Source organism: Eschrichtius robustus, chromosome 12, assembly GCF_028021215.1.
Source record: "Eschrichtius robustus isolate mEscRob2 chromosome 12, mEscRob2.pri, whole genome shotgun sequence".
Classification (NCBI taxonomy): Eukaryota; Metazoa; Chordata; class Mammalia; order Artiodactyla; family Eschrichtiidae; genus Eschrichtius; species Eschrichtius robustus.
The window spans coordinates 39,205,257-39,233,124 of NC_090835.1; the positions used below are offsets into that span (position 1 = coordinate 39,205,257).

The 27,868-nt window shown below is 49.5% G+C and overlaps 3 protein-coding genes and 1 pseudogene across 18 annotated transcripts; 2 read left to right on the forward strand and 2 right to left on the reverse strand.

Annotated features, from left to right (window-relative positions):
* Positions 1-5,682: 5,682 nt before the first annotated feature.
* Positions 5,683-6,566, reverse strand: LOC137774015 (NEDD8-conjugating enzyme UBE2F-like; annotated as a pseudogene).
* A 6,979-nt stretch (positions 6,567-13,545) lies between these two features.
* NICN1 (nicolin 1, tubulin polyglutamylase complex subunit) lies at positions 13,546-17,939 on the forward strand. Of its 2 annotated transcripts, none has more exons than XM_068557175.1 (6): positions 13,546-13,726; positions 15,053-15,229; positions 15,479-15,592; positions 16,041-16,112; positions 16,428-16,532; positions 16,607-17,939. In XM_068557175.1, the coding sequence occupies exons 1-6, from the start codon at positions 13,595-13,597 to the stop codon at positions 16,646-16,648; spliced, it is 642 nt and encodes a 213-aa protein (XP_068413276.1). In that variant the 5' UTR covers positions 13,546-13,594; the 3' UTR covers positions 16,649-17,939. The 2 variants fall into 2 exon arrangements, with proteins under 2 accessions (XP_068413276.1, XP_068413277.1); XM_068557176.1 differs by having other exon boundaries at positions 15,113-15,229.
* Positions 17,940-18,062: 123 nt separating this feature from the next.
* AMT (aminomethyltransferase) lies at positions 18,063-23,857 on the forward strand. 2 transcript variants are annotated; one of them, XM_068557172.1, is made up of 9 exons: positions 18,063-18,535; positions 18,638-18,805; positions 19,348-19,428; positions 20,943-21,074; positions 21,491-21,569; positions 21,864-22,009; positions 22,094-22,274; positions 22,664-22,819; positions 22,922-23,857. In XM_068557172.1, the coding sequence occupies exons 1-9, from the start codon at positions 18,239-18,241 to the stop codon at positions 23,098-23,100; spliced, it is 1,419 nt and encodes a 472-aa protein (XP_068413273.1). In that variant the 5' UTR covers positions 18,063-18,238; the 3' UTR covers positions 23,101-23,857. The 2 variants fall into 2 exon arrangements, with proteins under 2 accessions (XP_068413273.1, XP_068413274.1); XM_068557173.1 differs by lacking the exon at positions 21,491-21,569 and adding an exon at positions 21,614-21,659.
* TCTA (T cell leukemia translocation altered) lies at positions 19,477-27,778 on the reverse strand. Of its 14 annotated transcripts, none has more exons than XR_011075614.1 (5): positions 27,331-27,778; positions 26,924-27,026; positions 25,394-25,473; positions 23,764-23,817; positions 19,477-19,836 (listed from the first exon to the last, which is right to left on the reverse strand). XR_011075614.1 is itself a non-coding variant. In XM_068557185.1 (4 exons), the coding sequence occupies exons 1-3, from the start codon at positions 27,551-27,553 to the stop codon at positions 25,431-25,433; spliced, it is 369 nt and encodes a 122-aa protein (XP_068413286.1). In that variant the 5' UTR covers positions 27,554-27,778; the 3' UTR covers positions 19,477-19,836; positions 25,394-25,430. The 14 variants fall into 14 exon arrangements, 9 of the variants coding, with proteins under 9 accessions (XP_068413286.1, XP_068413285.1, XP_068413289.1 ...); XR_011075612.1 differs by having other exon boundaries at positions 24,838-25,473; XR_011075613.1 differs by lacking the exon at positions 23,764-23,817 and having other exon boundaries at positions 24,838-25,473.
* Positions 27,779-27,868: the final 90 nt, after the last annotated feature.

The window sequence follows — 27,868 nt, forward strand, 5'->3', positions numbered from 1 at the left end:
CAGGGAAAGCTGCACACAAGAAACCAGGAGGTATATGGAGGGGGGTCAGGCAGCCTGGCCTGGTCTGAGGAAGTATATGGAGTAGGGGTCACAGAAGCTGGGTCTTATGGGAGGGGCGCAGCTTAGTTTCCTGCTGGCTTGGGGAATTCCCAGGAAGGGTTCAGCAGTAGCAGAGCCTGTCCAGGCCCGGACAGATGGACAAGAACAGGGAAGGGGTGACTGCCTGAGCAGGCCCTGACCAGGCATCCTAGACTTTGCTGGAACTTGCCTGACTCTGAGCAGAATGGTCTGGAGTTGGGGCCAAGCACGGGGAGCTCAGGGAAGGAGGCAGGGGAACTGACAAGATAAGCCAGCTGGGCAGCCTCCTGCTGGTCCTGCATTGCCCAACACTAGAGTCAACTCGTTCCAGATTCCTTTCATAATGGGATAAAATGTACCAACAGTGAGGCCCGGAGTGGGGCCTGGTGAGGCCCAGTGACTTCAGTGGCAGGACAGCAGGTCCCAGGAAAGCCAGGGAAACACAGGCAAGCATTCCTTGGCTCCCTGTCCCCAGCAGCTGCAGGAAGCTGCTCCAAGCTCCCAGCTGTACCCAGTAGCCCCCAAGGACCGGAGAAAGTCTTATTTCCTGCCACCCCCTGATTGGGCACACACGTTCTGGAATGGAAGTGGCTGAGTACTCCATGGCAAGCCCCAAGGGAGATGGTGGGCCTGCCAGCCAATGTTTGGGAAGGCAGCATAGAGCCTGTCTGGAGACCAACTCTAGGAAGGGGGTACCATGGATTTCATTCCCTGTGGCAGGGTCCCCAGCGTTCCTTACCTCCATCATCTGAAAAAGCTATTGACACTTTCCCAGACAAACACTCCCTACACACACAGTCTTGCCTATAATTTAAAAGAGTCCCTAAACATCCTGCAGTGCTTGCAGGGATTCCAGGCTAGAACCCCCTGAAGTGCACTTAAGGTCAGAGAAATTCTAGTCTGGTTCTGCCCCAACTGGCTGAACCATGGGCCAGCTCCTGGCCATCTTGACTTGCGCTGCCCTCTCGAGCCTGAGAGGTTGGGCTAGGGAGCCTCAAGGGGTCCATCTGCCCTGCCACCTCCTGGGAGCTACTTCATATCATCTTAGTGGAGATAGTATAAAAGAAGGGGTGGCTTCAGACCCAGCTGAGAAGCTAGACCCGCACTCACCAGGGCTGGGCTGTTCTACGCACACCCCAACAGTATCTGCTGCCCCCCTGCCTTCTGCTCATCCAGATGGGTCTGGCTGCCAACTTGCGGGCCTCTGGGAGCTTTTGAAGTTCTGAGCTCTCATTCACACACACACCCATCAATACAAGGGTGTGTGTTTTGTTTTTGTTTTGTTTTTTTCATTTATCAACTCTATCAGTCATTCACCACATTTACTAAGCACCTATTATATACCAGGGCTTGAGCTAAGTAAGCATAGCTCAAGTCCAAATCATGCCCATACTTCTGGGTCCTGCCTGAATCTCATGCCCTCCCAACCTTCACTGCCTACCCAGCACAGCCCTCCCAATTGGTTCACCTTGAAACTGAATCCCTCTTCTACTCATTTACGGCTTTTGGTAAGCTGCCTAGTGTGGTCATCTCTAGGCAGAGCCTGGACTTGTTAGTCACTTTCTTGCCACCTCCAGCTGCCAACCAGCAACTTTGAACCCAGGGTAGGAGATGAGGAAAGAACTGTTGTTGTCTGCCCTAGGATCCAGGAGGCTTTTTTATTTTTATTTTTTGGCCTTGCTGCATGGCTTGTGGGATCTTAGTTCCCTGACCAGGGATTGAACCCCAGCCATGGCAGTGAAAGTGTTGAATCCTAACCATTAGACCATCAGGGAACTCCCCAGGAGGCTTTTAACAAAGGACCTGGCTGAATCCTGGCAAGAGTATTCTGGATGTATTACTTGCTGTTTTGTTCAGAGTGCTTATCACTAGGAGACATATGTAAACTGATTTATTTGTCTTATCTCCTCCACTAGAATGAATCCTCTATGAGAGGGACTTCCCTGGTGGTCCAGTGGTTAAGACTCTGTGCTCCCAATGCAGGGGCCCTGGGTTGGAACCCTGGTCAGGGAACTAGATCCCACGTGCTGCAGCGAAGACCTGGCACAGCCAAATAAATAAATAAATATTAAAAAAAAAAAAAGAGAGCAGAGACTTTTGTTCGCTGCTGTATGCCCATGTGAAAAACAGTGCTCAGTTAATATTTATTAAATTTAAAAAATCATGGAGTTCAGACCAGATTCTATATACAACATGGTGTCCTGCCAGAATTGAACCCCAGTATGGCCGCTCATCAGATATATGGCCTTGGGCAAGTTACTGAAACTTTCCACTCATTTTCTTACCTGTAATATTAGAATAATTGTGATTTCTACCTTGAAGGGGAGTGGAATAAGGAAAGAACACAAGCATAAAGAGAACAGTGTCTGGCATATAGTAAATGCTAAATTAAGTGTTAGTGGTAATTATTATTGTTACTATTATTATTCTGCTTTGTTCATTCAACATTGCTAGGAGATTTCTCCACCTGGATCAGAAACTTGATGGTTATTGTAGACCCACTATGCCGTTAGACAAAGGTGCCGTTTATTTAGTACAACTTTAAAAAAATATTTATTTATTTATTTTGGCTGTGCCGGCTCTTCGTTGTGGCATGCAGGCTCTTAGTTGCGGCATGCAGACTTCTCAGTTGTGGCATGCATGCGGGATCTAGTTCCCCAACCAGGGATCGAACCTTGGCCCCCTGCACTGGGAGCGCAGAGTCTCACCCACTGGGCTACCAGGGAAATCCCCATTTAGTACAATTTTATACATACTGACTCTTTCTGGATCTCCAAACATTACAAACGAGCAACTTGTGTGTGTGTGTGTGTGTGTGTGTGTGTGCGCACACGCACACACACGTGCGCGAATGTGCAAGTGTAATCTTGGAGGAGGTTGACTTTCATCAGGTTCTCAAAAGGTCTAAACCCAACAGAAGTTAAGAAGGACTGGGCAGGGCTTCCCTGATGGCTCAGTGGTTAAGAATCCACCTGCCAATGCAGGGGACACTGGGTTTGAGCCCTGGTCCAGGAAGATCCCACAGGCCACAGAGCAACTAAGCCCGTGGGCCACAACTACTGAGCCTGTGCACTGTAGGGCCTGCGCTCCACAGCAAGAGAAGCCACCGCAATGAGAAGCCCGCACACCGCAACCAAGAGTAGCCCCCGCTTGCCGCACTACAGAAAGCCCACACATAGCAACGAAGACCCAATGCAGCCAAAAATAAATAAATAAATAAATAAATAAAAAATAAAAGGACTGGGCAGAGGGCTGGCCTGTAGGAGACTTTCAGGCAGCCATTTCCAGAGTTCCGGTGTAGACCATGCAAAAGGGAGCCTGGCATGGTCCAGTAGTTGTGGCGCATGGGCTTAGTTGCTTCGCGGCATGTGGGATCTTCCCGGACCAGGGCTCGAACCCAGTGTCCCCTGCATTGGCAGGTGGATTCTTAACCACTGTGCCACCAGGTAAGTCTTATTATTGATGGAATTCTTAATATGATAGTTACCTTGGTAATACTAGGAGATAAGGTCTGGGAAAGATTTTTGGAAAATTGAGGGTCCAAGACTCAGGTAAGGAATAGCATTCCAGGCATCCAAAGCCCACCTCCTGCCTTTGCCCCCTCCACCAGCCTTGAGTCCTGGTGCCTGATTCTCATGGGTGCGTGACTCCCCATTCCCCAGCAGGTGACACTGCTGTCCGACTATGCCTGATGGTTGCCAGACAGATGATGTGTTCTCAGAGGGCTGGGACCTGTCCTACGGAAGGCTGCCAAGGAGTACAAAGCCATTCTATTCATTCACGAATTCAACAAACACTAATTGAATATAAAATATGTGCCGGGCACTGTTCTAGGTGCTGGGGATTTAGCCAGGAACAAGACAGACCAAGCTCTGCTTTTACAGGGCTTACATTTTAGAGCAGTGCTGTCAAATACTGTAGCCCCTAGCCACACGCTGCTATTGAGCTCTTCAAATGTGTAGTCTGAATTGAGAAGTGCTGTAAGTGTAAAATACATACCTGATGTCAAACAGTTAGTAAAAAAATAATGTTAACTATCTAACATTTTAAATATTGATTTTATATTGAAATGATATTTAGAGTATTTTGGGTTAAATAAAATATCTTATTAAAATAATTTAACCTGCTTTTGACTTTTTTTTAACATTACCAAAAATTTTAAAATTACATAGTGTGCCCACATTTGTGGCTTACATTATATTTCTGTTGGACAGTGCTGTTCTGGAGGGCAATCAGACATATAAACAAATGTGCAATATGATGTCAGGTGAGGAGAGATTAGGGCTGAGAAGTGACAGAAATGAGACAGTGAGCAAACAGGTGGAAATAAACCTGTGAGCCTGGGACAGTGTGGAGGCCAATGTGGCCAGAGCAGGGGAGAGAGGAGTGTAAGAGACGAGTTATAAAAGCAGGGCCAGAGATGCAGTTTTAAAATATTATTGCTTATTGCTATATAACCATTTTGGGAAGAAGTTTGATTTTTTTTTTTTTTTTTGGCCACCCCACGCACCATGTGGGATTATTTATTTAGTTATTCATTCATTCATTCATTTGGCTGAGCCAGGCCTTCATTGCGGCACGCTGGATCTTCATTGCGGCATGTGGACTTCTTAGTTGCGGCATGGGAGGTCTTTAGTTGCAGCATGAGGACTCTTAGTTGCAGCATGCATGTGGGAGCTAGTTCCCTGACCAGGGATCGAACCCAGGCCCCCTACATTGAGAATGTGGAGTCTTAACCACTGGACCACCAGGGAAGTCCCAAAGTTTTATGTTATTGATTAAATGTAAGAATATGCATTCTCTCATAGCCATGATCTGACAATTTGACTCCCAGAAATAAACTCTAGAACAGTGGGTCTCAAAGTTTTTAGTCTCAAAACCACGTACACTCTTTTTTTTTGTCTTTCATATTTTTAAAAAATTTCTCTTCAATAGTTGCTTGCCCCAACATCTTCCTGTCTACTCTATACAATGAAAATACAAACTGAGAATAGAAAAAAATAATTAAAGCATTAAATCATACAAATTACAAATCTGTTCCAAAATATACTTACATTAAATAAAATATGCATTTCAGTAAGAGATCTACAGTGAATGACTATGCATTCTGGGAAGCTTCACGATGTCTAGGCAGGGCCAACATCCATGGAAGGAGCTAAGAGAATTTGCATCCAGTCACAGTTTGTAGCAGGTTTCTAATCGCCAGTCTGTGAACTACAATGAGCACATCATTAGCATCACCTGTGCAGGGAACTGACTTTGGGAAAAGGGGGAGAAGCAAGCTCTAGCCTCAATGTTGAGTTCATTACAACTTCTCGAGAATCTTATCAACAGCCTATACAGTACAGTTCCAAAAAAGTAAACATGTTAAGCAGACAATGCTTTAGAACCCCACACACATTTCCTTGTTGTGTTTATGTGGAACTCTCCATCTACAGTGGGTGGTTGTGAAGAGGTTCTTCCTCAGGACAACATGGTCACAGGACTCCGACGCCCCAGCGTGACTGAGGGGAGCACGAGGACTGGGGAGGAGGCTCCCTGTTGGTTTCAGTTGGAGACAAACTTCTAATGCACAGTCCACAGCCCTGCAGTCTTCTCCTCCTGTCATCTGGCATAATGCTTAATGTAGTCTTCAACTTTATTGCTGAAGTCTTCCTTGTCCTGCAAATGTTCTGTAGCTTCAATATTCAGTTGATCATCGAAATTCAAAAGATCAGTAAACAAAGAGTTTAATACCTAAACACTGTTTTTCAGTGGTACTTCCCTGGTGGTCCAGTGGTTAAGACTCCAAGCTTCCACTGCAGGGGGCACAGGCTCGATCCCTGGTTGGAAACTAAGATCCTGTGTGCCTGTGGTGCGGCCAAAAAAAAAAAAAAATCCTTCAGTGTCCCTGTGGGAGCCCAGCCAGTGCCATCAGTCGAATGGTCTCTCAGTAAACTTAGATGTATTTCGCCTGTCTCTTTGGTGTTGGGGTGCCAGATCCTGGTCAAGCATTTCACTTTGGGAGGCACCATGTTGTACACATCGGGAACTTCAGTTTCATTCATTCATTCATTCATTTATTGATGCCGCACCAGGTCTTGGCTGCCGCACGCGGAATCCTTTGGTTGCGGCATGTGGACTCTTAGTTGCGGCATGCACGTGTGATCTAGTTCCCCGACCAGGGATCGAACCTGGGCCCCCTGCATTGGGAGCACAGAGTCTTACCCACTGGACCACCAGGGAAGTCCCCGAACTTCAGTTTCAAACTGAAGTTTTCCACCCTGGTAGTAACCCTCATCTGGGGTGACAGCTGAAACAGTGAAGCTTGTTTGGATCAGGAAAATACACTTTACACGTACAAGGTAAATTAGCAACAAGTTCTGCAACCTCTTTAACAAGCAGCCTGCTCTCACAGAAACCCATCGAGTGGAGTCAGAGGCTGTGGCTCACGCCCCGGACCCTTTGAGACCGTCATCCCTCTTCAGTTTGCTTGCCAGCATCAGCATTACTGCTACCTTTATCCTGGGCACCCCGAGACAGGTGATGCCGCCCAGCGCCCAACACCCGGCCAGGTGGGCCAGGGGCGGCGAGACGCACCCCCTCACAGCCTCACTGGCTCCGGGCGGTAGGCCGTACACTCTTATAACTGAGGACTCAAGAGAGATTTTATGTGAGTTATATTTATAGATGTTTATGTGTTGGAAAGTAAAACTGAGGAAAATTTAAACTATTTGCTTTTTTTTTTTTTTGGCCTCTCTGCCAGGCATGTGGGATCTTAGCTCCCCCACCCAGGATCGAACCTGCACCCGCTGCAGTGGAAGCTGGGAGTCTTAACCCCTGTACTGCCAGGGATGTCCCTATTTGCTTATTTAAAATAAACAACGATATAGCAGTAGACCTGCCCTATGAGAAATGCTAAAGGGAATCTTTCAGGCTAAAATGAAAGGACACTAGATAGTAACTTGAGGCCATAATTTAAAATAAAGGATACTAGTAAAGGTAACTTCATAGGTAAATATAAAAGCCAAGATCATGATACTTTTGGTTTGATTTGTAATTTCTCTCTTTTTTCTACATGATTTAAAAGGCAAATGCATAAAACAATTATAAATCCATGGTAGTAGTCATAAAATGTATAAAGATATAATTTGTAACAATAACAATATAAAGGGGGAGGAACAGAGATGTATAGGAGCAGAGTACTTGTAAACTCTTGAAACTAAGTTGGTATTATTCAAACTAGCTTGTCATAAATTTAAGATATCAGTTGTGATCCCTAAGTAAGCCACTAAGAAAATAGTTTAAAAATATACAAAAAAGGAAAGAAAGGAATCAAAGTGATACACTACAAAAGATCAACTAAATTTTTTTAAAAAGGCAGTAATGGAATAAATAAGGGTTCCCTGAACCCAATTCCAACATGTGTGTGGAGGCTTCCCCACAGGGTGTCTGAGAATTTAACTCAATTCTGATACTATCTATCCAGAGATAGAATCAGATTCCATGGGTCAAGGGCTCAGTCCCACAAGACTGCCCTCCACTTCAGACACAGGTCAAGTTGTTACCTGTGCTTCTAACCAAATGGCCACAAACTGAGTTTATGACGACCCCCTCCAACTTACAATGCTAATCTCAACTCCAGGTTGTCACCTGTACTTCTGACCCACTGGCTGTATATCAGAGGTTCCCAAGACCTGCTCCTCAATTTCGACTAATTTGCTAGAACAGTTCACAGAACTCAGAGAAACATTTTACTTACTAGATTACTGGTTTATTATAAAACAATTATTAAAGGATACCAATCAACAGCCAGAAGAAGAGATTCAAAGAGCAAGGCATGGGGAAGGGGTGTGGAGCTTCCATGCCCTCTCCAGGTACATCACTCTCCCCATATCTCCACATGTTCACCAATGCAGAAGCTCTCTGAACCCTGTCCTTTTGGGGTTTTATGAAGGCTTCATTACATTGGCATGATTGATTAAATCATTGGCCTTTGGTGATTGATTTAACCTCCAGCCCCTCTCCCCTCCATGGAGGTCTGGGGAGTGGGACTAAAAGTTCTCCTGGCAATCAGCCCCCACCCTTGACCAGGATCCAAAAGTCACTTTCCCTGAAGAGTTTTCAGGAATTGAGGACAGGACAAGAGACCAGATATTAACCCATTGCTCTTGTCTCTCAGAAAATTCCAAGGGTTTTAAGAGCTGTGAACCAGAAACTGTAGATGAAGACCAAATATATAGGAGAAATATATATTTTGGTCATTCAGATGGCATATGTATATATAGTATTTTTATTTAAAATATTTATTTATTTATTTAGGTTGCGCTGTGTGGCTTGTGGAATCTTAGTTCCCTGGCCAGGGATTGAACCCGGGCCCTCGGCAGTGAAAGTGTGGAGTCTTAACCACTGGACTGCCAGGGAATTCCCCAAATTGGATTTTTTTAAAAAAGGTCTATCTATGTGTATCTATAAGAGACTCACGTTAGGTATAAGGGCACAAAGAGGTTGAAAGTAAGGGGTGGAAAAATATATTCCATTAAAATAGTAACCAAAAGAGAGTTGGGTGGCTATATTATTGTAAGACAAATTAGACCTAAATCAAAACAGTTTACAAGAGACAGAAGGAAAATATTGATAAAAGGTACAATATAGCAAGAAGATATAACAGTTATGAACATACATACATCTTACAACAGAGCTCCAAAATATATGAAGCAAAAATTGACAGAATGGAAAGAAGAAATACACAGTTCTACAATAATATTTGGAGATTTCAATACTCCATGTTCAATGATGGATAGAACAACCAGACAAGAGCAGTAAGGAAATGGAGGACTTGAGCAACACTGTAAACCAACTAAACCTAACAGAGATATACAGAACATTCCACCCAACAATAGCAGAATACACATTCTTCTCAAGTGAACATGGAACATTCTCCAGAGTAGGCCATATATTAGGCCACAAACAAGTCTCAATAAATTTAAAAAGATTGAAATCGTACTGAGTATCTTTTCCTTTCTGGTCACAATGGAATGAAACTAGACATGAATAAGATAAGGAAAACTGAAAACAAAAATCACAAATATGTGGAAATTTAACAACACACTGTGTGATAGTTAATTTTATGTGTCAACTTGAAATGACCGTGGAGTATCTAGACATTTAGCCAAACATTATTCTGGGTGTGTGTCTGAGGGTGTTTCTGTGTCAGATTAACACTTGTTTTTTTCTTTTTCTTTCTTTTAGTTTTTGAGATTAATATTTGAATAGACTGAGTAAAGCAGATTACCCTCCTTTATATGGGTAGGCCTCATCCAATCAGTTGAAGTTCTGAATAGAACAAAAAAGCTGAGTAAAAGGAAACCCCTCCTGTCTGATTGCTTGAGCTGGAATATTGTTCTTTTTCCAGCCTTTGGGGTACGACCAAAACATCAGCTCTTTTAGGGTCTCTGAGACTGCCAGATTTTGGACTGGAATTTATACCATCAGCTCTCTTGGTTTTTATGCCTTCAGACTTGAACTAGAACTACACATTAGCTCTCCTGGGTTTCAAGTTTGCCAATGGCAGATCTTGGGAGTTCTCAGCCTCTATAATCACATGAGCAAAGAGTTTATAAGTTTATAATCTCAATCTCTCAATTGATCTCTCTCTCTCTCCATATATATATGGAGTGGAGGTGGCTGTTCACCAGAGAGATATTGAAACCGTGCACCTCAGACTGGGACTCGGAACCCAGCCAAAAGCCTGACTGGGACTCGAACCCATGCAGCCGGGGAAAACTCACAGTCTTCCAACTGAGATCACACACCTGGTTTCAGGATTTAATGAAGCTCAGGTTCTTGATGTCTCATTGCAGAAAGAATTCAGTGAGAGACAAAGTGATAGGTAAGAAGTGGATTTATTTAGAGAGAAACACACTCCACAGACAGACAGTGGGCCATCTCAGAAGGCAAGAGGAGCACCAGGGTATGGGTTATCAATTTTTATAGGGGTGGGTAATTGCATAGGCTAATGAGTGGGGCGAGTATTCCAGCTATTTTGAGAAAGGGTGGGGATTTCCAGGAGTTGGGCCACCACCCACTTTTTGATACTTATGGTGGGCCTTGGACTGCCATGGCTCTGTGGGTGTGTCAGTCAGCTTACTGATGTGTTACAATGAGCTGTATACTGAGGCTCAAGGTCTAGTGGAAGTCGACTTGTCTGCCATCTTGGACCCATTTGGTACTAATCAGTTTATGTCATGTCCTCAGGCTATGTCATTCTTTCAAAGGTTGTGCCCTGCACCCTTCCCTCCTGTTTCAATCTTGAGACTCATCTGCAATGAGGGGCCACATGGGTCTGTGTCTGCTCTCAGAGCTGAGGCCTGAAGACCAAAGCCTGTCTGTATCCTCCTGATTCTCAGGAGGGCTATAGTCCTCTGGGATTTAGGGAAACCTCTGCTCCATTATGGGGGGGTGGTGGCTCCCTAAAAGGGAAACCCTCAGGAATCTGGAGGGACCCAGGCAATGAATCATTTGTCTGAGTCAAAATGGAGATAGCGGGCTTCCCTGGTGGCAGAGTGGTTCAGAATCCTCCTGCCCTTGAGAACACAGTGAGGGGGAAGTAAGCTGGGATGAAGTGAGAGAGTGGCATTGACATATATACACTACCAAATGTAAAATAGATAGCTAATGGGAAGCAGCCACATAGCACAGGGAAATCAGCTTGGTGCTTTGTGACCACCTAGAGGGATGGGATAGGGAGGGTGGGAGGGAGATGCAAGAGGGAGGGGATATGGGGATATATGTATATGTATGGCTGATTCACTTTGCTATACATCAGAAACTAACACAACGTTGTAAAGCAATTATACTCCAATAAAGATGTCAGAAAAAAAAAAAAAGAATCTGCCTGCCAGTGCAGGAGACACGGGTTCGAGCCCTGGTCCAGGACGATCCCACATGCCGCGGAGCAACTAAGCCCGTGTGCCACAACTACTGAGCCCGTGTGCCGCAGCTACTGGAGCCTGTGTGCCTAGAACCCATGCTCCGCAACAAGAGAAGCCACCGCAATGAGAAGCCCACTCACTGCAATGAAGAGTAGCCCCCACTCGCCGCAACTAGAGAAAAGCCCATGTGCAGTAATGAAGACCCAATGCAGCCAATAAATAAATAAATAAATAAATAAATATATTAAAAAACAAAATGGAGATAACAATGACCAGTCCAGAAGCCACAGGTTACAAATTATGATGAGGCAGGGAAAGTTTTCTGTCACTGGAGGTCTCTAGGTCTGGGCTGGGAAGGCTCAGCTCCTCCAGGCTGTTCCTTGGGCTGGCTTGGAATCCTGGTTTCGTGTCTGTTTGATGCCCCACTAGGAGAATCCTATGAGCTACACTGGGCCTGTGTCTCTGGAGCCCCTCACACAGAGAAGACACAGGTCACCAAAGATGACTGTTGCCTGGAGGGTCTGACCTATGAGGTAGGAGTCCAAAAGAGGCTCTGTTTCCAGCTCTACTTCATATTGCTTTCTTGGCTTGGGAAGTCACTGGCCCACATCTGGCCTCAGCTTTGTTATCCATAAAACAGGCTTAAGTGACAATTTCTGAGGCATTGTTTCTACAAGTATCTGGAAGGATGATGATGATAATAAATATGATGTTTAATTTTTTTCTTTTAAAAACATGTTTATTGAGGTATAATTTATTTTATTTTTTTTTAAATTTCTTTATTGGGGTGTGTGTGTGTGTATATATATATATATATTTTTTTTTTTTAACCAATTTTTATTTACTTATTTATTTATTTTGGCCAATCTGTGCGGCCTGTGAGATCCTAATTCCCTGACCAGGGATTGAACCCGTGCCCTCGGCAATGAAAGCACAGAGTCCTAACCACTGGACTGTCAGGGAATTCCCAATTGAGGTATAATTTAGATACAATAAAATGCACATATCTTAAGCATTGTTTAATGAATTTTGACAAATGTCTAGACAAATATAACTACCAGCCTATCACGTCATAGAACCTTTCTGTCACCCCAAAATATTCCCCTGTACTTCTTCACAGTCACCCTTGGCACCAGGGAAAACTGTTCTGATTTATATTACTCTATATTAGTTTTGACTTTTCTAGAATTTCATGTAAGTGGAACCATACCATATGAACTCACTTGGGTCTGACTTCTTTTTTTTTTTTTTTTTTGGTCTGACTTCTTTTGCTTAACATAGTGCATTTGAAATCCAGTGGTGGTATTGTGTATGTCAGTTGTTCATTTGTTTGTTTGTTTTTTATTGTGGTAAAACATACATGACATAAAATTTACCATTTACTCATTTTAAGTGTATATATCATTCATTGGCCTTAGGTACATTCATAGTGCTTTGTAATCATCACCACTATTTCCAGATTTTTTTTTCCATCCATCCTGAACTGAAACTCTGTACTTGTCAAACAATAACTCTCTACTTCCCCCTCCCCAGCCCCTGGCAACCTCTATTAAACTTCCTGTCTAGATGAATTTGCCTCTTCTAGGTACCTCACATCAGCGGAATCATATAATATTTGTTCTTCTATGTCTGGCTTTTTTCACTAAGTGTAATATTTTCAATGTTTATCCTTGTTGAAGCATGTGCCAGAATTTCATTCCTTTTTAAGGCTGAATAATTTCATTTTGTGTAATTATACTTTGTTTACCCATTCATCTATTGATAGCCTGTCGATTCATTCATTTCTTTTTATTGTTGAGTAGTATTTCATTGTGTGGATACACCACAATTAGCTAATCTGTTCATTTGTTCATCTGCTGGACACCTGGATTATTTCCAAATTTTGGCTATTATGAATAAAGTCCTTGGATGGACATATGCTTTCATTTCTCTTGGGTAAATACTTAGGAGTGCAATGGCTGGATCATGTTTTAAGTATAAATTTAGTTCTTAAAGAATGGCCAAACTGCTTTTCAAAGTGGCAGGAAATTATCAATGCATGAGGGTTCCAGTTTTGTCAGTTTTTAATTTTAGTCTGTTTAGTGGGTGTGTGGGGTTCTAATTTGTATTTCCCTGATGAATAATAATGTTAAGCATCTTTTCATGGGCATATTGGCTATTTATCTTTTCTTGTTGGCTATTGGCTATTTCTTCTTCAAATCCTTCGCGCACGTAAAAAAAGGGTTAATATCTATTTTTGCAACCAGTGTCGTCCAGACACTATGCTCATTCATGCTCATGGCTTTATGTGCTTTAACTGACGCCCGCCCTGCACAGAGGCAGTAACCGACTGACACCTCAGGGCACCTAGAAGGTTCAGCACTAACCGGATCCAGAACGGCTAGGCCGTTTCTGGGCATGGTCCCTGGTGGCTCTCTAAGGCACGCTCGGTGATTGGCTGAAGGAGCACTTCCGCAGGCACTTCCGAATCCGGGCCCGCCCCGAGCATCGGTGATTGGCTGGGCTGGCCGAGCGCGAGTCCTCTCGGGAGTTGTAGTTCTTGCGGCCCGGCTGGGGACGCCGGGAAGGACCATTGGTCTTACTTTGTCGCGGCCGCTGCCACCATGTCCCGCGTGTCGGTCCCTTGTCATGTGAAAGGCACTGTGGCCCTGCAGGTGGGCGACGTGCGGACCTCCCAAGGCCGGCCTGGCGTGCTGGTTATCGATGTCACCTTCCCCAGCGTCGCGCCCTTCGAGGTGAGCAAGCAAGTGGGCGCGACCGGGGCTCCTGGGCGGGGCTTATCTGGGAACTCGGGCGTGTCCCAGCCATTTAATCGTTTACCGAAAGCCTCTGCAGTACCTCGCCCATACGAATCAGTTTAACCATTTATTTATTCCTTCAGTTAATACACAGTTACTAGAATGCAGCTTCCTCTTCTGTTCTCTTCAACGTCTCTCCCCAATGTCCAGAATGGCGCTGACACGGAAGTGCCGAGATAGTAGGTTAGGTGCTGGAAATACAGTTTTGAACCTAATAGAGGTGAGAGGTCGTTTTGTCCCTGGCCACTGGCTGGGTATCATTAGACAATGAGTTACCCCCAAACCTGCCTCCTGCCCATTCCTACAGTCCCTGCTGGAGGTCAGGTTCAAATCATCCCTCATCAGGATCTTCCCAGGGGCTCCAGTTTCCAGTCTCCAGTTGCCTTTCCACATCTGCTGGCAGAGTGACTGGACACTGCAAGACCTCAACACAGAGGGCAAAGTCCACTTTCTAATGGCCTGGCATTCAGAGCCACTCTGTGTCTTTGCCCTACTTGCTTCTCGGCCCCAGGCATTTTGTCCTGTAGTGTGTGGTTCTCCCCCAAGCTGTTGCTTACTCTAAGCTGGGAGACTTCATTACAGGGCCCAACCTTGGAAATCTGATTCAGTAGGTCTGGGGTGGAGCCTGTACACTTATATTTAAAAAAAAAAAAAAAAAAATTTCCTTGAGTAATTCTGTTTTGTTGTATTTTGTTGTTGTTGTTGGTGGTGGTGGTTTTTTTGGCCTCACCACGGTGGGATCTTAGTTCCCTGACCAGGGATCGAAACCCAGGTCCTGGCAGTGAAAGCACCGAGTCCTAACCACTGGACCACCAGGGAATTCACTCCTTGAGTAATTCTGATGAGTATCCAGTGATGAGAACTGCTTTAGCTAGGCTGAACCACTCTCTGTTCCAGGGGTATGCCAGGTCTTGTCACCCCTTGGTGCTCCTTTGTTTATGCTACTTTACAGTTTCTACCTTTCATGGTCCACTTGATGAACTCATCTGTACATTTTCTGACTCATCTAGAGTTAGGGCTCTGACCACTTGCAGCATCTTGGACATGCGGCAAGATCCGAGGTCATGGTTTGTTTGCATGACGTGCTCATTTAGACTGTGAGTTCTAGGAAGGCAAAATCTCTTTGGGCCCCAGTGGATTCTTGTTGATATTGTTAGATTGGTAGAAGAGTACATTCCTAAGTGGAGGAAGAGATGGTGCTTTTGAACCCCTCAGGCCCGGGGACTAGGTCTGATTTGTTGTGGTGGGTTGTGTGTGCCCTAGTTGCAGGAGATCATGTTTAAGAATTACTACACAGCCTTTCTGACCATCCGTGTTCGCCAGCACACCTCAACACACACTCCAGCCAAGTGGGTGACCTGCCTTCGGGACTACTGCCTGATGCCTGACCCACACAGTGAGGAGGGAGCTCAGGAGTATGTATCGCTGTTCAAGCACCAGGTCAGCTGGGACTCAGCATGGCCAGGGCAGCCCAGATGAGGGCTCACAAGAGGCCTGGGGATTGGGCCAGGATACCATGAGGGAAGAGGGGTGGGCAAGGTTGGCCTGAATTGTGGTTCTTGGGCAAGTGCCGTGGAGGAACTACTGTTTCCTTCTCAAAGGCCTGGGGAGGAAGCACCTTGGCTCATTGCTGGTTGGCTCCTGGGCAGTGAGCTGGGGCCTCGGTGGGTCCTTGTGTGTATGTGTCAGATGCTGTGTGACATGGGCAAAGTACTGGAACTACGCCTGATTCTGCGACAGCCATCACCACTGTGGTTGTCTTTCACAGTGGAGGAGCTGCAGATCTACCAGCAGGGACCAAAGGTAAGTGACTAGCTCAGAGCTGTTTGCTGGCCCTTTCTCCAGGAGGCTCCTAGCTATGGCTGGGAGGCCTGGGGTTACAGGTGGGAGTGGATGGGTAAGGATGGGGAGACTCAGAAGGAGTCCTTCTTGGAAATTAGCCAGGTGGGAATGCTGGAAGCTCATGATGAGAGGTGAGGCCATGTCCCCATATCCCCTGACCTTTGGGGCTACCTACCTTTTTCAGATCTGGAACATTCAGGTACCCAGATATACTTCTGTTCCTTGTCTTCGTGGGGCTTCCTTCTGCATAGCAGAAGAGCTTAGGTAGTCTTCTGCCCCTGGGACCTAAACAGGATTTTCCCAGTTTCTGGGGCTCAGGGGCCCTTCTCTCTGCCTTCAGGACCTTGGGATCTGGTTCCAGGTCTCTCCTACTCTGCCCGCCTCAGGGCAGTATGCCTTTGCTTTGCAGAGCCCTTCCGTGACCTTCCCCAAGTGGCTCTCGCACCCAGTGCCTTGTGATCAGCCTGCTCCCCTTCTTGAGGTAAGCCCTCACCCTGGCTAAGAACCATGTGCGAACAGCTCTGGTGTCCAGCACAGGCCCAAGGGGACCCCTTTCTGCAAGAATCTGGGGCTGGACCCAGGGACCTTGGTTCACTCTGTGCACCTTCCTCCTGGGATTTGAGGCATCTCTGTGTGGGGCCGGGCCACCTACTCCACATCAGGCCCCATCCTCATGCTTCACAAGTCATCTGGGAATGTCAGCTGGAGGGCCCCATAGCCCAACTTGGCCTATCTGGAGTTCTAAGGGCACTGCTGGGGAGAGACCCATGGCCACTGACCCCTCCTTCTGGAGCAGGGTCTCCCAGACCCCAGCAGGGTATCCTCCGAGGTACAGCAGATGTGGGCGCTGACAGAGATGATCCGGGCCAGTCACACCTCCACAAGGATCGGCCGCTTTGATGTGAGTGATTGCTTCCCTCTGCTTGGCTCCCGTTGGCCTAAATGGGTCAGATCTGATGGTCTTTTGTGTTGCAGGTGGATGGCTGTTATGACCTGAACTTGCTCTCCTACACTTGAGCTGTGGCCCTTAGCCAAGACGTTGGCCTTCCGTGCCCATCCAGGCCCGGTTTGGGCCATCAGAGGCCGAAGTGCTGTCCCTGTGCATTCCGAGTGTTGCCTGCATGCGCATTCTGTCGGGACCATGTTCACAGAGTCAAGATTCTTGGGGGCTCACTGTTGCTTTAGCATGAACTCCTGGAGGGGATACACTCTGTCCTCACCTGACTGCAACCCAAAACTCCTCCTTCGCCCTCCCTAAAAACACTCCAGTTCTATTGCTAAGAATCCCCCTGTGCCCTCTGTCTCCCCTGCCAACATGCACATTCCTGTCTTCTGCCTGCTCCCTCACCCTGAGTGCAGTGGGCTGGGGTAACCTACTAGAACCTGCTCTGTCTAGCCTTGGAAGACTGCTATAGCTTGGCAGTCGTAGTTTGGAAGCTTGAGGGAGAAACAGGAGCCGCATTTTTCCTTCTGCGCCCCCTAATGGTCTTCTTTCCCTTTGTATTATGCCCACAAAAAGAAAATTCCTATCTAAACTCTTCTGCTGCTTGCCTAGGGAGCCACACAAAGCTGGGAATTTGGGCAGCCTGAGTCCCTTGGTCCCTAAGTTGGCTCCTGGATGTGCGTTCAAATGGGTCTGCCCCCATCCATCGGGTCTGGGCGGGTGCCCTGGGCAAGGCTGGGGCCTGAAAATGAGTCCTGGGACCTGTCTGCCATCTGACAGAGCCCAAAGCACATCCTTGTCCCTCTTCCAGTTGCCCCCATCTAAGAGCCATGCTCAGTGTGATGAGAGATCAACCTCGGTGGTGGTGGTGGTGGGGGCCAGGTGAGAGTTCTCATTGGTGTCTTTTAAGAGGCTGAGGTTTTCTACAACTCTAGGCCAGCAGCTGAATAAGACAGGCTGCTGCTCCTTATGAGAAAATCCTGCTTCTCTCTGTTTTTTACTTGCTTTCTTCTGGGGGCTGTTATGAGGCAGTACTGCAACATGTGTTGGACCTGGAAAATTGGATGTTTGTGTGGCTCAACAGCTTTCTAGGGGAAGGGCAGCCACTTTTTGGTGGCCACCTTCTGATGTCACCTATCAGAGTTCTTGCAGGTGGTATCTGCCTGCAGGGTCATTTACTTAGCCCCATTCAGCTTTTGCTAAGAGGGTAATGATCAGTCTTGTGCTCAGGGAGTAGCAGTCCTCAGTGTGTATGTGAGTGAGGGGGGAGGTCCCTGGGATGGCAGGGACCCTGCTTCCTGCACAGCTGTGTCCCCAGCACAGGGCCTAGTGTGCAGCAAGACCAATAAATACTTGTGGAATGCATCACTGTGCTTGCTGCCTATGTTTGCCCAGTGAGAGAGCTGGAGACCCTCACATGAGGCCAGGTTACTGTGGCACTCTGCCTGCCGGGCTGACTCCACCCTCCTGTGCCCTCTCCACCCCTTCCCATCCCCCCATGTGACCTTACACTCCTATTGTCCTAAACTGGTGATTCAGGCCTTTCAGCCCTTTGCAGAACTTTGGCCCTTTGGAGGCAGGGCAGTCAGCAGGGGGAGGTCTAGCCCCCAGCTCTATTTCTGAGTGGCTTAACTGGCTCCAACCGCCCAATCTGCCCTGATCAGATGGAAGCGCCCGGGGCTATTTCCCTGCAGCTGGGAGTCAATGCACTGTGTGCTCTAAAGCTGCGCCTGCCCTTGGGGCTGCCCACTCCCTCTTCTGATCCCCCGGGCGGGGGAGAGACCTATCTAAGCAGGGCCTGGACTACATCTCCCAGCGTGCCTGGCAGAGTGGTGGCCTCTGTGCGTCGGCTGCACCAGTTGCGGGCAACAATGCAGTGGGCTGGGAGCATGATGTCCCGTCTGCGCTCGTGTCTCCAGGCGCTCCCCTCGGCCCTGCGCCGTTCTCTCAGTAGTGCACAGGTGGGATAGAGGGTGCTGGGTTGTGGTGCCAATCTTGGAGGGTGGGGGAGGAAGAGGGCTGGGGTCTGGGGCCTTGGTGGCACTGAGCCCGGCCGCCCGCAGGACGTGCTCCGCAGGACACCACTCTATGACTTCCACCTGGCCCATGGCGGGAAGATGGTGGCATTCGCAGGCTGGAATCTGCCTGTGCAGTACCGGGACAGCCACGTTGACTCACACCTGCATACACGCCGGCACTGCTCGCTCTTTGACGTGTCCCACATGCTGCAGGTGAGCCAGGGGAGTGCGCTGATTGCTAGGCCAGGGCTTCCTCTCCGTCCACAATGGTGCAACCCTCGGCTTTCTTTGCTGGGAGCTGGATTCCAAGGGCAGCCCTCTCATAAGAGTTGGAGGTCTCAAGGGTGTAATGTACTATGGCCCTCAGTAAACTGACTCAGAGGGTCTCTTGATCATCTCCTGTCTCATCTCTCTAGCCTGCTCCCACTTAGTGGAGTGCCTCAACGTCCTGGGTTTTCCAGGGCTGCCACTCATTGTCATCCACTGTCCTAGGTATTGGTTTGGAAAAGGTGGTATTTCAGGAAGGTGCTGGGCCCTTTCAAGTTCCCTAACCTCCCTGAGTGCATCTCTTCTGTATTTGGCGGGTGTGGGGGAGTCAGAAAGTAGGGCTTCTGCCACTTTCAGAACCAAAAGACTAGTCAGGCACTTTGGCTGGATTGGACTGTGCTGTGGGTGGCAGGGAGGATGCCTCCTAGCCCCGTGGCTTTCCAGACTGTAGCTACTGCAGTGACCTGAGGCTTTTTGATCTCTCCTAGACCAAGATATTTGGCCATGACCGGGTGAAGCTGATGGAAAGTCTAGTGGTTGGAGATATTGCAGAGCTAAAGCCAAACCAGGTGGGCCTCTCTTTTTTTTTTTTTTTTTAATTTTATTTATTTATTTGCTGCGTTGGGTCTTCGTTGCTGTGCGCGGGCTTTCTCTAGTTGCATCGAGCATGGTCTACTCTTCGTTGCAGTGCGCGGGCTTCTCATTGCAGTGGCTTGGCTTGTTGCGGAGCATGGGCTCTAGGGTGCGTGGGCTTTAGTAGTTGTAGCACGTGGGCTCAGTAGTTGTGGCGCACGGGCTTAGCTGCTCTGCGGCATGTGGGATCTTCCCGGACCAGGGCTTGAACGCGTGTCCCCTGCATTGGCAGGCGGATTCTTAACCACTGTGCCACCAGGGAAGCCCGGGCCTCTCTTTTATTTCTGCTCCATGAGTGTTCTTAGTCATAAGCCAGCAAACCAGTCTGAGTCCCTGCTTCGGGCCTAGGGGCACAGAGATGGATCAGACACAGTTTCTCAGGGCTTTTGTTCTTGGGGGACGGAGTCCCTGAGTCATGTCCAGACACCCAGCCATCTGCAGGGAGGGTCCTATCCCATCCCCACCACATCAAGCTGGGAGGCCAGAAACCCAGGTTCATGTCCTGTTCTGTGACCTTCCATGCTGCTAAACCCCTTGCAATTTAAAGTGTAGTCCTGGGAATTCCCTGGCGGTCCAGTGATTAGGATTAGGACTCTGTGCTCTCACTGCCGAGGGCCTGGGTTCAATCCCTGGTTGGGGAACTAAGATCCCACAAGCTGCGCGGCCAAAAAAAAAAGAAAAACGAAAGCGTAGTCTGTAAACCAGCAGCCTCATCGTCACATAGGAGCTTGTTAGGATACACTCTCAGGCCAGTTCTTCAGACCTGCTGAATCAGAACCTGCATTTTAACAAGATCCCCAGGTGATTCATGTGACCTCTTAACCTCAGGCTCTTATACTGTCCATCCAGTGGGGAGGCTGAGGCCAGCCAGCCTCAAGTGTTTTGGAGGGTTGTTGTGGAGCACATGGGATCATCAAGATAGACTTTGAAGCTGCTGCTGCTTCTTTTTTTTTTTTTGGCCATGCTGGATCTTAGTTCCCCAACCAGGGATTGAACCCTCACCCTCAGCAGTGAAAGCACCGAATCCTAACCACTGGACCACCAGGGAATTCCCATAGACTTTGAAGCTTCTGTCCTGGGGTTTGGGGCACAGACTGAGTTGTCCTAGGTCTGGGTGGGACGAAGCAGCAAGTCCTAGGTATGGTGGGTTAAGTGTGAGAGGGGCTCTCTCTACTGAATGGGGAGGGGTGCAGAGGCCCCACCAGATCAGGGAGGTGTCCCCCAAGGTGGGGAAGAGGTGAAACCTTTCTCAGTGTATGAGGATCAAAAACCCTGGGCTTGTGCAGGGGCCTGGGCTGACCCAGCCTTGCTCCTTGCACTGCCACCCCTCAGCACTATGCACGAGGGTTCACGAGTTTGTGGTGGCTGAGTGGGCCCAGGGGTGTGTTTGACTCACACTTGACCTTGGCCTCTTGGACCTGGAGGCAATGATGCTCCACTTTGATGCTAGGGAACACTGTCGCTGTTTACCAATGAGGCTGGCGGCATCTTAGATGACTTGATTGTGACCAACACCTCTGAGGGACACCTGTATGTGGTGTCCAATGCTGGCTGCTGGGAAAAGGACCTGACCCTCATGCAGGTATAGCCCCTCTGCGTCCCAGGTACCCTGTCCTCCTTGTTCACAGAGCAGCATCCTTGTTTTCCAGGACAGACCTGGAATGGATAAGGAGCTCAGACAATGGCTCTTTGAAAGAACAGTGGGCCAGAGCGGGCCCTCCCTGGAGCATGCTAAGTTTCAGTGGTGGGGAAGTGGGGGAGGTGGGGAGGTGAAGCTGATCCTGGCCCCTAAGTGAGCATCCTCTGGTGAGGATGGAGGGCCTGGAGCCTGGTGTTAGAGCTAGCAGACCTGGGCTTGAGTCACCCCTACCACTTAGTAGTTGTATGACCTTGTTAAGATGGAAACCAGCCTACTCTGCCGAGCTCTGCAGCACCTGGCCCGTGGTAGGTGCTCAGTAAGGGGTCCCAGAGCAAATGTGGTTATTTCTTTCCTTTCAGGACAAGGTTAGGGAGCTTCAGAACATGGGCAGCGATGTGGGCCTGGAGGTGATGGATAATGCCTTGCTAGCCCTGCAAGGTAAGTGGGCCAGGCTGGGTTTGGAGCTGACCTTTGCCTTCCAGGTTTCCTCTACTGCTTGGCACAGAGGCCGCGCTGCGCCGGGGGAAGGTGAGGATGGTGCACCATAATTCTAAGTTTGGTATCATGCCCTCCTTCTACCTGCCACAAGGCTCCATGGGCTGTGGGCAAGAGCATCTTCTCCCACCTACAGAGTGGGGCTTGCTCAGGGCTTGTTCTGGTCCCTAAGGGCTGTGATCCAGCTTTCTGGGGCACCAGGACCTGGACACTTGGTTATTGGCTCCCTGGGCCCAGGCCCCACTGCGGCCCAGGTGCTACAGGCTGGCGTGGCAGATGATCTGAGGAAACTGCCCTTCATGACCAGTGCTGTGATGGAGGTGTTTGGTGTGTCTGGCTGCCGTGTGACCCGCTGTGGCTACACAGGAGAGGATGGTGTGGAGGTTTGTCAAGAAGTGGGCACAGGGTAGTGCAGGGCATAGGACTCTGGGGCCAGCAGCCCATCTGCTCCCTGGTGTCCCTTGCAGATCTCGGTGCTGGCAGCAGAGGCAGTCCGCCTGGCAACAGCTCTGTTGGAAAACCCAGAGGTGAAGCTGGCAGGGCTGGCAGCCCGGGACAGCCTGCGCCTGGAGGCAGGCCTCTGCCTGTATGGGAACGACATTGACGAACACACCACACCTGTGGAAGGCAGCCTCAGTTGGACATTGGGTGAGCTGGGCTAGCGCTCAGGGAGGGGATCCTGAAGGCTGGAGTGACCCTTGATGAGACCAGCCAACCCCGGACTGCTTCCAAGGTTGTGTAGCCTGGAGCAAGTGGCACAGCCTCCCTGAGCCTTCATTTCCTGAAGGTACCACAGTGGCTTTGCCCAGTAGATATTGAGGACCCTCAGCAGACTGAGGTGGGGAACATGGCCTCCAAGACCAGGGGTCAGTAGGTGGATGGCTGACTGCACTGCAGGGGAGGAATGGGGTCCAGGGGCAGCTTGAGCGAAGGGGCCTTGATGCTGGATAGATGTCACTTGGGGTCCTTGTCACTAGGACCTCCTGTGGTCAGGGGTCCTACGGACTGTGGCTTAAATCTGATGTGTCATGTTCCAGGGAAGCGCCGCCGAGCTGCTATGGACTTCCCAGGAGCCTCGGTCATTGTTCCCCAGCTGAAGGGCAAGGTGCAGCGGAGGCGTGTGGGGTTAATGTGTGAGGGGGCTCCTGTGCGGGCGCACGACCCCATCCTGAGTACAGAGGGTACCGTGCTTGGTAGGTTGACCAGGGAAGTTGGAGAGCCCTTGTCTCTTCCCTAGGAGGGTGGGGACTCTGGGCTGGCAGGGTGGTGTGGACACATGGCGTCTGCCCGGACAGGTGCTGTGACCAGTGGCTGCCCCTCACCCTGCCTGAGGAAGAATGTGGCGATGGGTTATGTGCCCTATGAGTACAGTCGGCCAGGTACCCTGCTGCTTGTAGAGGTGCGGCGAAAGCAGCAGATGGCCATGGTCAGCAAGATGCCCTTTGTGCCCACAAACTATTATACCCTTAAGTGAGGATGACTTGGAGCAGGGCCCTCTCCTCCAGGAGCCTTACCCTGGAGGGCATTCTACAAGGGGTTAGTCAGGAAGCTGAGGCAGAACACACTTGGGGTAGGTGGCTAGGTGGAGGCTGGTACTGGTTGTCTGGGTGACAGGGTCACACCACCTATTCCCACTTCATCCTGTGCCACTTGCAACTTCAAGACCCCATTTCTGAGTGACGGACCAGCCCACGGTCCCATTGACCCCACTCTTGCCTGCTGGAGAAGCATCAGTTCTGGCACCTCGCCCTTCCACTCTGCCAGGTGCTGCCTGTGGAGCAAAGGCTCACCTTTAGGGGGAGGAGAAAGCCTGCCCAACCTACCTCACCACGGTTTCTCACACTGCAAAGAGTCATTACCTTGGGCAGTGCCGGCTACCTCCTCTGGTTCACTTCCCATGAATTCAAACTGTTGCCTCTTCCTGGGCAGGGATGATTCCTGACTCACAGAGGGTTGGCCTAGTAGGGCTGTGGTGCCCGTGTGTAAACTTGGGGATGGCTGAGGGGGGCATGGACTCATTCTTCCACATTCTCCAGTTGGCCCAGCCTGCTGCCCAGTAGCCAGCCATGCCAGGCTCACCACCTGTTCTGAGCCCCAGGGCTGTTGTAGGGCAGGCTGGGCCTCCTCCCAGACTTGCCTTATCCTGGGCTGACCTTCGTCCCTGGGACTTACTACTGGACTCCACTGACTCCTAAAAAAAATAAAACATTAAATGAGCTTCCTTCCTTCTTGCTTGCTAGAGTTCTAGCTTCATTGTTCTCTGTCCACAGGGTTCCTGGGGTGTCAGTCCAATGCCTGCCTTCCTGGCCCAGACTCAGAGTGGGTTCCCCTTGAGAGGGGCAGGTCTATAAGAACTAAAGGGGAGAGTGCCCCTATTGGGCACCACCACTGCTCCTCCAGGTAGCTGGCATCGTCTCTCCAGCTCTGCAAGTTGTATTCTGGGTGCTCAGGGGCAACAGCCCCCAGGGTGTTCCCTCTCCAGTTTCCCCTGTGCATGCACACTGTCCTGTCAATAACCACACAGCTGATGCACTTCCATGTTTAATAAGCCACATCCTCAGTTGAGCCTGGGGTGAAAGGTGGGACCAATTCTGAGTGTGGTGTTTGTTGTCAGTGGGTAGGCCTGGGGCTGCAGAACCATCATCCCACCAGCCAGAAGATACTCCGGAGTACTTGTGCATGAGCTCAGCATAGTCCTACTCCAGTGCACTCTGCAAAGACAGCCTAGGCAAAGGCTGCCAGATGGAAATGTGACATTTAACAGAGAGGAAGCAAGCAGTGGGACACTGAGGTAGCTGCTGGCCCAGCAGAAGCAGGCAGAAGTATGTCCATCAGGGAAGGAGGCAGGTCTAGGGCCACACTGCTTTCAGGAACTGGTGTTTGCCACTTATACCTTTGGAAGTTCCCTTGGCTCACTGTGGAAGTGGCAGGCCTGCCTAGTTTGTGGGCTCTTAGAACGAAGCTCCTCCGGTTCCAGGTCAAGATGGGAAGTGGTGAGGCTGCAGGGCACAATGGGGCCGCTTTGCACTAAACTGCTCAGTATGTCCCTTTGAGGGGTGGGGTACAGATCCACAACCCCACAGGCACTTAAGCAGTGGGGATGGGAGGTCACCCCCGGGACTCAGCCACTTTTAGGTACCCAGCTTCATTCTGGGAGGGGTTAAGAGGAATATGAGTACAATGAAAAGAGAACTTATATAGCCTGACTCACATCTGGAGAGCTCAGGATGAGCCAAAGGAGGTGGGTGTTTGGTGTCCACTGTCTTACACTTGAATGGCCAGCTAAGTAACCATAAAATATAAGGCTGTGTCCAGGCCAGGATTCCCTGGGTCCCTGCCAACAAAGCAAAACCAAATAAAGGAAACCCAAGGCTTAGGGGAAAACAGACCTGCCTTACAAATGTCAGAGCTGGTCAACCTCAGGCTTCCTCCCAGGGACAAATCTCTACAGGGTCACATCCCAGGGGGATGGGAAGAGGAACAGGAAAAAGCCAAGACAGAAAATGGACTGTTGCCATCCCCAACCCAGAGGCTTCTGAGCTGACCCCTGAAAGGAGAAGCATGCCTTCTCTCCTTAAGCTACCCAGATCAGGGTACAGGCAAACTCTTTACTGGCCCAATGCCTGGGGCTGCTGGAGGCAAGACCAAGGGCAGTGAAGGCCCAGCCCTGCAAGCACTGGCATACTCCCTACCCCCAACCTCTACCCCCGCTGCAGTCGTCCCTGGGGTCTGGGCAGCAGCAGAACCCAGTGTGGGAGCCAGCAGACCTGGTGATGTTCCTGGAGACCCCTCTGCTGCCTTCCCTTATTCTCTGTGGGTTTTAAGAGGTTCATTTGCTGCTGTTTCCCTGAAAGTGATAGAAGAGAAGAGGGGTTATTCCACGGACAGCACAACAGTCCCCTTGTGGGGGCTGAGCTGGGCTCAGTAAGTCCACACTGTAACCTAGACCTCTCTGCTGAGCTTCCACAGCCCTCACTGGGTCCACCACTGTCCTCTGCAGACTTATTCTTCCTCCTGCTTCTCCACTTTGTGAATGGTGCTCCCATCCTTCGCCAGTTGCCAAGGACAGAAACCTGTGCAGTGGCAGGCCTCCTAATTGGCCTCTTGCCCTCTCTATTGGGCTCCTTTACCTATTTGCCATGAAGCAGGCAGTTATAAAAGCAAATTCGATCAGGCCATGGCTTTGCTGAGTCCAATAGCTCCTTGAGACTTGGGATAGGGTATTCCGGGTCCCTCCATTTCTTTATGTTTGAGCTCCAGCGTCACAGCCTTGTCTATCCTTCCAATATGTCACCCTTGTTCTTGCCTCTAGGCCTTGTTCTGTCCATTCTCTTTGCTTGGTACACCCCTAGCCTTTGCCCTCAGCTTAGGTGTCTGACTTGGAAGACACCAGCTCTGATGACCCTTGCCTCTGCACTGCTGCCCTCCCCTTTTATTTATTAAAAAAATTTTTTTTAAAATATCTTTATTGGAGTATAATTGCTTTACAATGTTGTGTTAGTTTCTGCTGTACAACAAAGTGAATCAGCTGTATGTATACTTATATCCCCATATCCCCTCCCTCTTGAGCCTCCCTCCCACCCTCCGTGTCCCACCCCTCTAGGTCATCACAAAGCATTGAGCTGATCTCCCTGTGCTATGCAGCAGCTTCCCGCTAGCCATCCATTTTACATTTGGTAGTGTATATATGTCAATGCTACTCTCTCACTTCGTCCCTGCTTCCCCTTCCCCGCCGTGTCCTCAAGTCCGTTCTCTACATCTGCGTCTTTATTCCTGCCCTGCCACGCCACTAGGTTCTGCCCTCCCTTTTTAAATCTCTGGTTCCACCTGTGAGCAGGGCCTGGGTTGTTCTTGTTCTCTGGACCTAGTGTGGCCCCTGCCATGTGGTAGGAGCTCAGAGATCAACTGAATGAACGCTCTGATTAGTGAGTTCATGTTTTACAGATAAGAAGGCTGATCCTGATGAGTTCAGTCAGTGCACTAAGGACAGAGGCTCCTGCCTTTCTAACTGACGGGCTTACAGTGCAGTGGAATCTCTACATCTCTCACAGTGCAGTTGCCACTACATCTCTAAAATTGTGACAATAACGCCACCCACCCCACATTTCTGTATGAACAGCATACAGATGGGCTGCTCAGACATCGATGTCACTTGAAGCCTGAGCTCTAGTGCAGACCCTGGGGTTTGCTGCAAAGCTGGTGGCCTCCTACCCTGAGAACTCCCTTCCCCTGTCCTCAGCTCAGGAGTGGCCTCTGCCTGCTAAGCATGGGGTAGACATAGGAGTAAATTTACTCACCAGGAAGGAAAATGCGTGGAGCCATCAGGTGTGGATCCGTTCTGGCCGCCCAGACCTGGGGGCAGGAACACATCCAGAGCTGCAGCAAGCTGGGGGTGGGTATCTGAACAGGCATCAGCCCAGGTCAGGTTAGAGGCCAGTGGTATTGTTTGATGGAGAGTGTAGTGGAGGCCCTAAGGGACTAGTGGCATTGTCTGACGGGGGTTGAAACGAATTTATATGTGACGGGTGGACTGGTGGGGTTTCTGGCGTGAAATGGTATGTTGACATGGGTCAGGGTACAGCGTTAAGTTGTGATGAGGTTCTCAGGGGACCCACTGGTAGTCTGGGGGGATTCTGGGGAGCCCAAAGGTACAGTCGGTGGGGGAGGGGGTGGCCGGCCTACGGAAGTTGGTGGATCGTCTCACCTGGCCGGTGATACAGCCCGGTCACCGTACTCCCGTAGAACCCCCACGCCAGCTGGATGCTCAGGAGACTTAACACCAACCAAAGCAGCAGCAGCTTGAAGAGGGTCACGCGCATGTCCTGCGCCTCCCACTCCAGCAGGAACTCGCTGCCGAGGGCGCCCAGAGCGCCCAACACCGTGGCCGGCAGAGCCTGCAAGGATTGCCCAGACCAAAGCTCCGCCATCACTGGCCGGCGTCCCAGCCGGGGAACTGTCACCGTAGTCCCCACTGCGCAGGCGTCTGGTCTTCCGGGTCCAGGCCCGCTAGTGCGCACGCGTAAACCCAGGCAAGGCGAGTCTACCCCGCTTGCGCGAAGAGTTGGCAGTTTGGGGAGGAGTGTTAAAACCGCGCACGCGCACCTAGCCCCACCCTGCTTAAAGGATGAGTGACTCGAGGAGTATAAAATAGCAACCAGGTCTTTTATAGCCCAGGAGTTCCCATGATGCCCCACGCGGCTGCAATGATTGGTTAAGAGTCTTGCTTTTAGGGTGTGGACACG

Excerpts from the sequence above, each read along its gene's own strand:
- AMT (XM_068557172.1), top strand. The coding sequence starts at position 18,239 with ATGGAAGCGCCCGGGGCTATTTCCCTGCAGCTGGGAGTCAATGCACTG. Across the intron at positions 18,536-18,637 it reads GTTCTCTCAGTAGTGCACAG|GACGTGCTCCGCAGGACACC; the intron begins GTGGGATAGAGG and ends GGCCGCCCGCAG. Across the intron at positions 21,570-21,863 it reads TGCCTTGCTAGCCCTGCAAG|GCCCCACTGCGGCCCAGGTG; the intron begins GTAAGTGGGCCA and ends CCCTGGGCCCAG.
- NICN1 (XM_068557175.1), top strand. The coding sequence starts at position 13,595 with ATGTCCCGCGTGTCGGTCCCTTGTCATGTGAAAGGCACTGTGGCCCTG. Across the intron at positions 13,727-15,052 it reads CCAGCGTCGCGCCCTTCGAG|TTGCAGGAGATCATGTTTAA; the intron begins GTGAGCAAGCAA and ends TGTGTGCCCTAG. Across the intron at positions 15,593-16,040 it reads TCTACCAGCAGGGACCAAAG|AGCCCTTCCGTGACCTTCCC; the intron begins GTAAGTGACTAG and ends TTTGCTTTGCAG.
- TCTA (XM_068557185.1), bottom strand. The coding sequence starts at position 27,553 with ATGGCGGAGCTTTGGTCTGGGCAATCCTTGCAGGCTCTGCCGGCCACG. Across the intron at positions 27,027-27,330 it reads CGGGCTGTATCACCGGCCAG|ATACCCACCCCCAGCTTGCT; the intron begins GTGAGACGATCC and ends ATGCCTGTTCAG. Across the intron at positions 25,474-26,923 it reads TCCACGCATTTTCCTTCCTG|GGAAACAGCAGCAAATGAAC; the intron begins GTGAGTAAATTT and ends TATCACTTTCAG.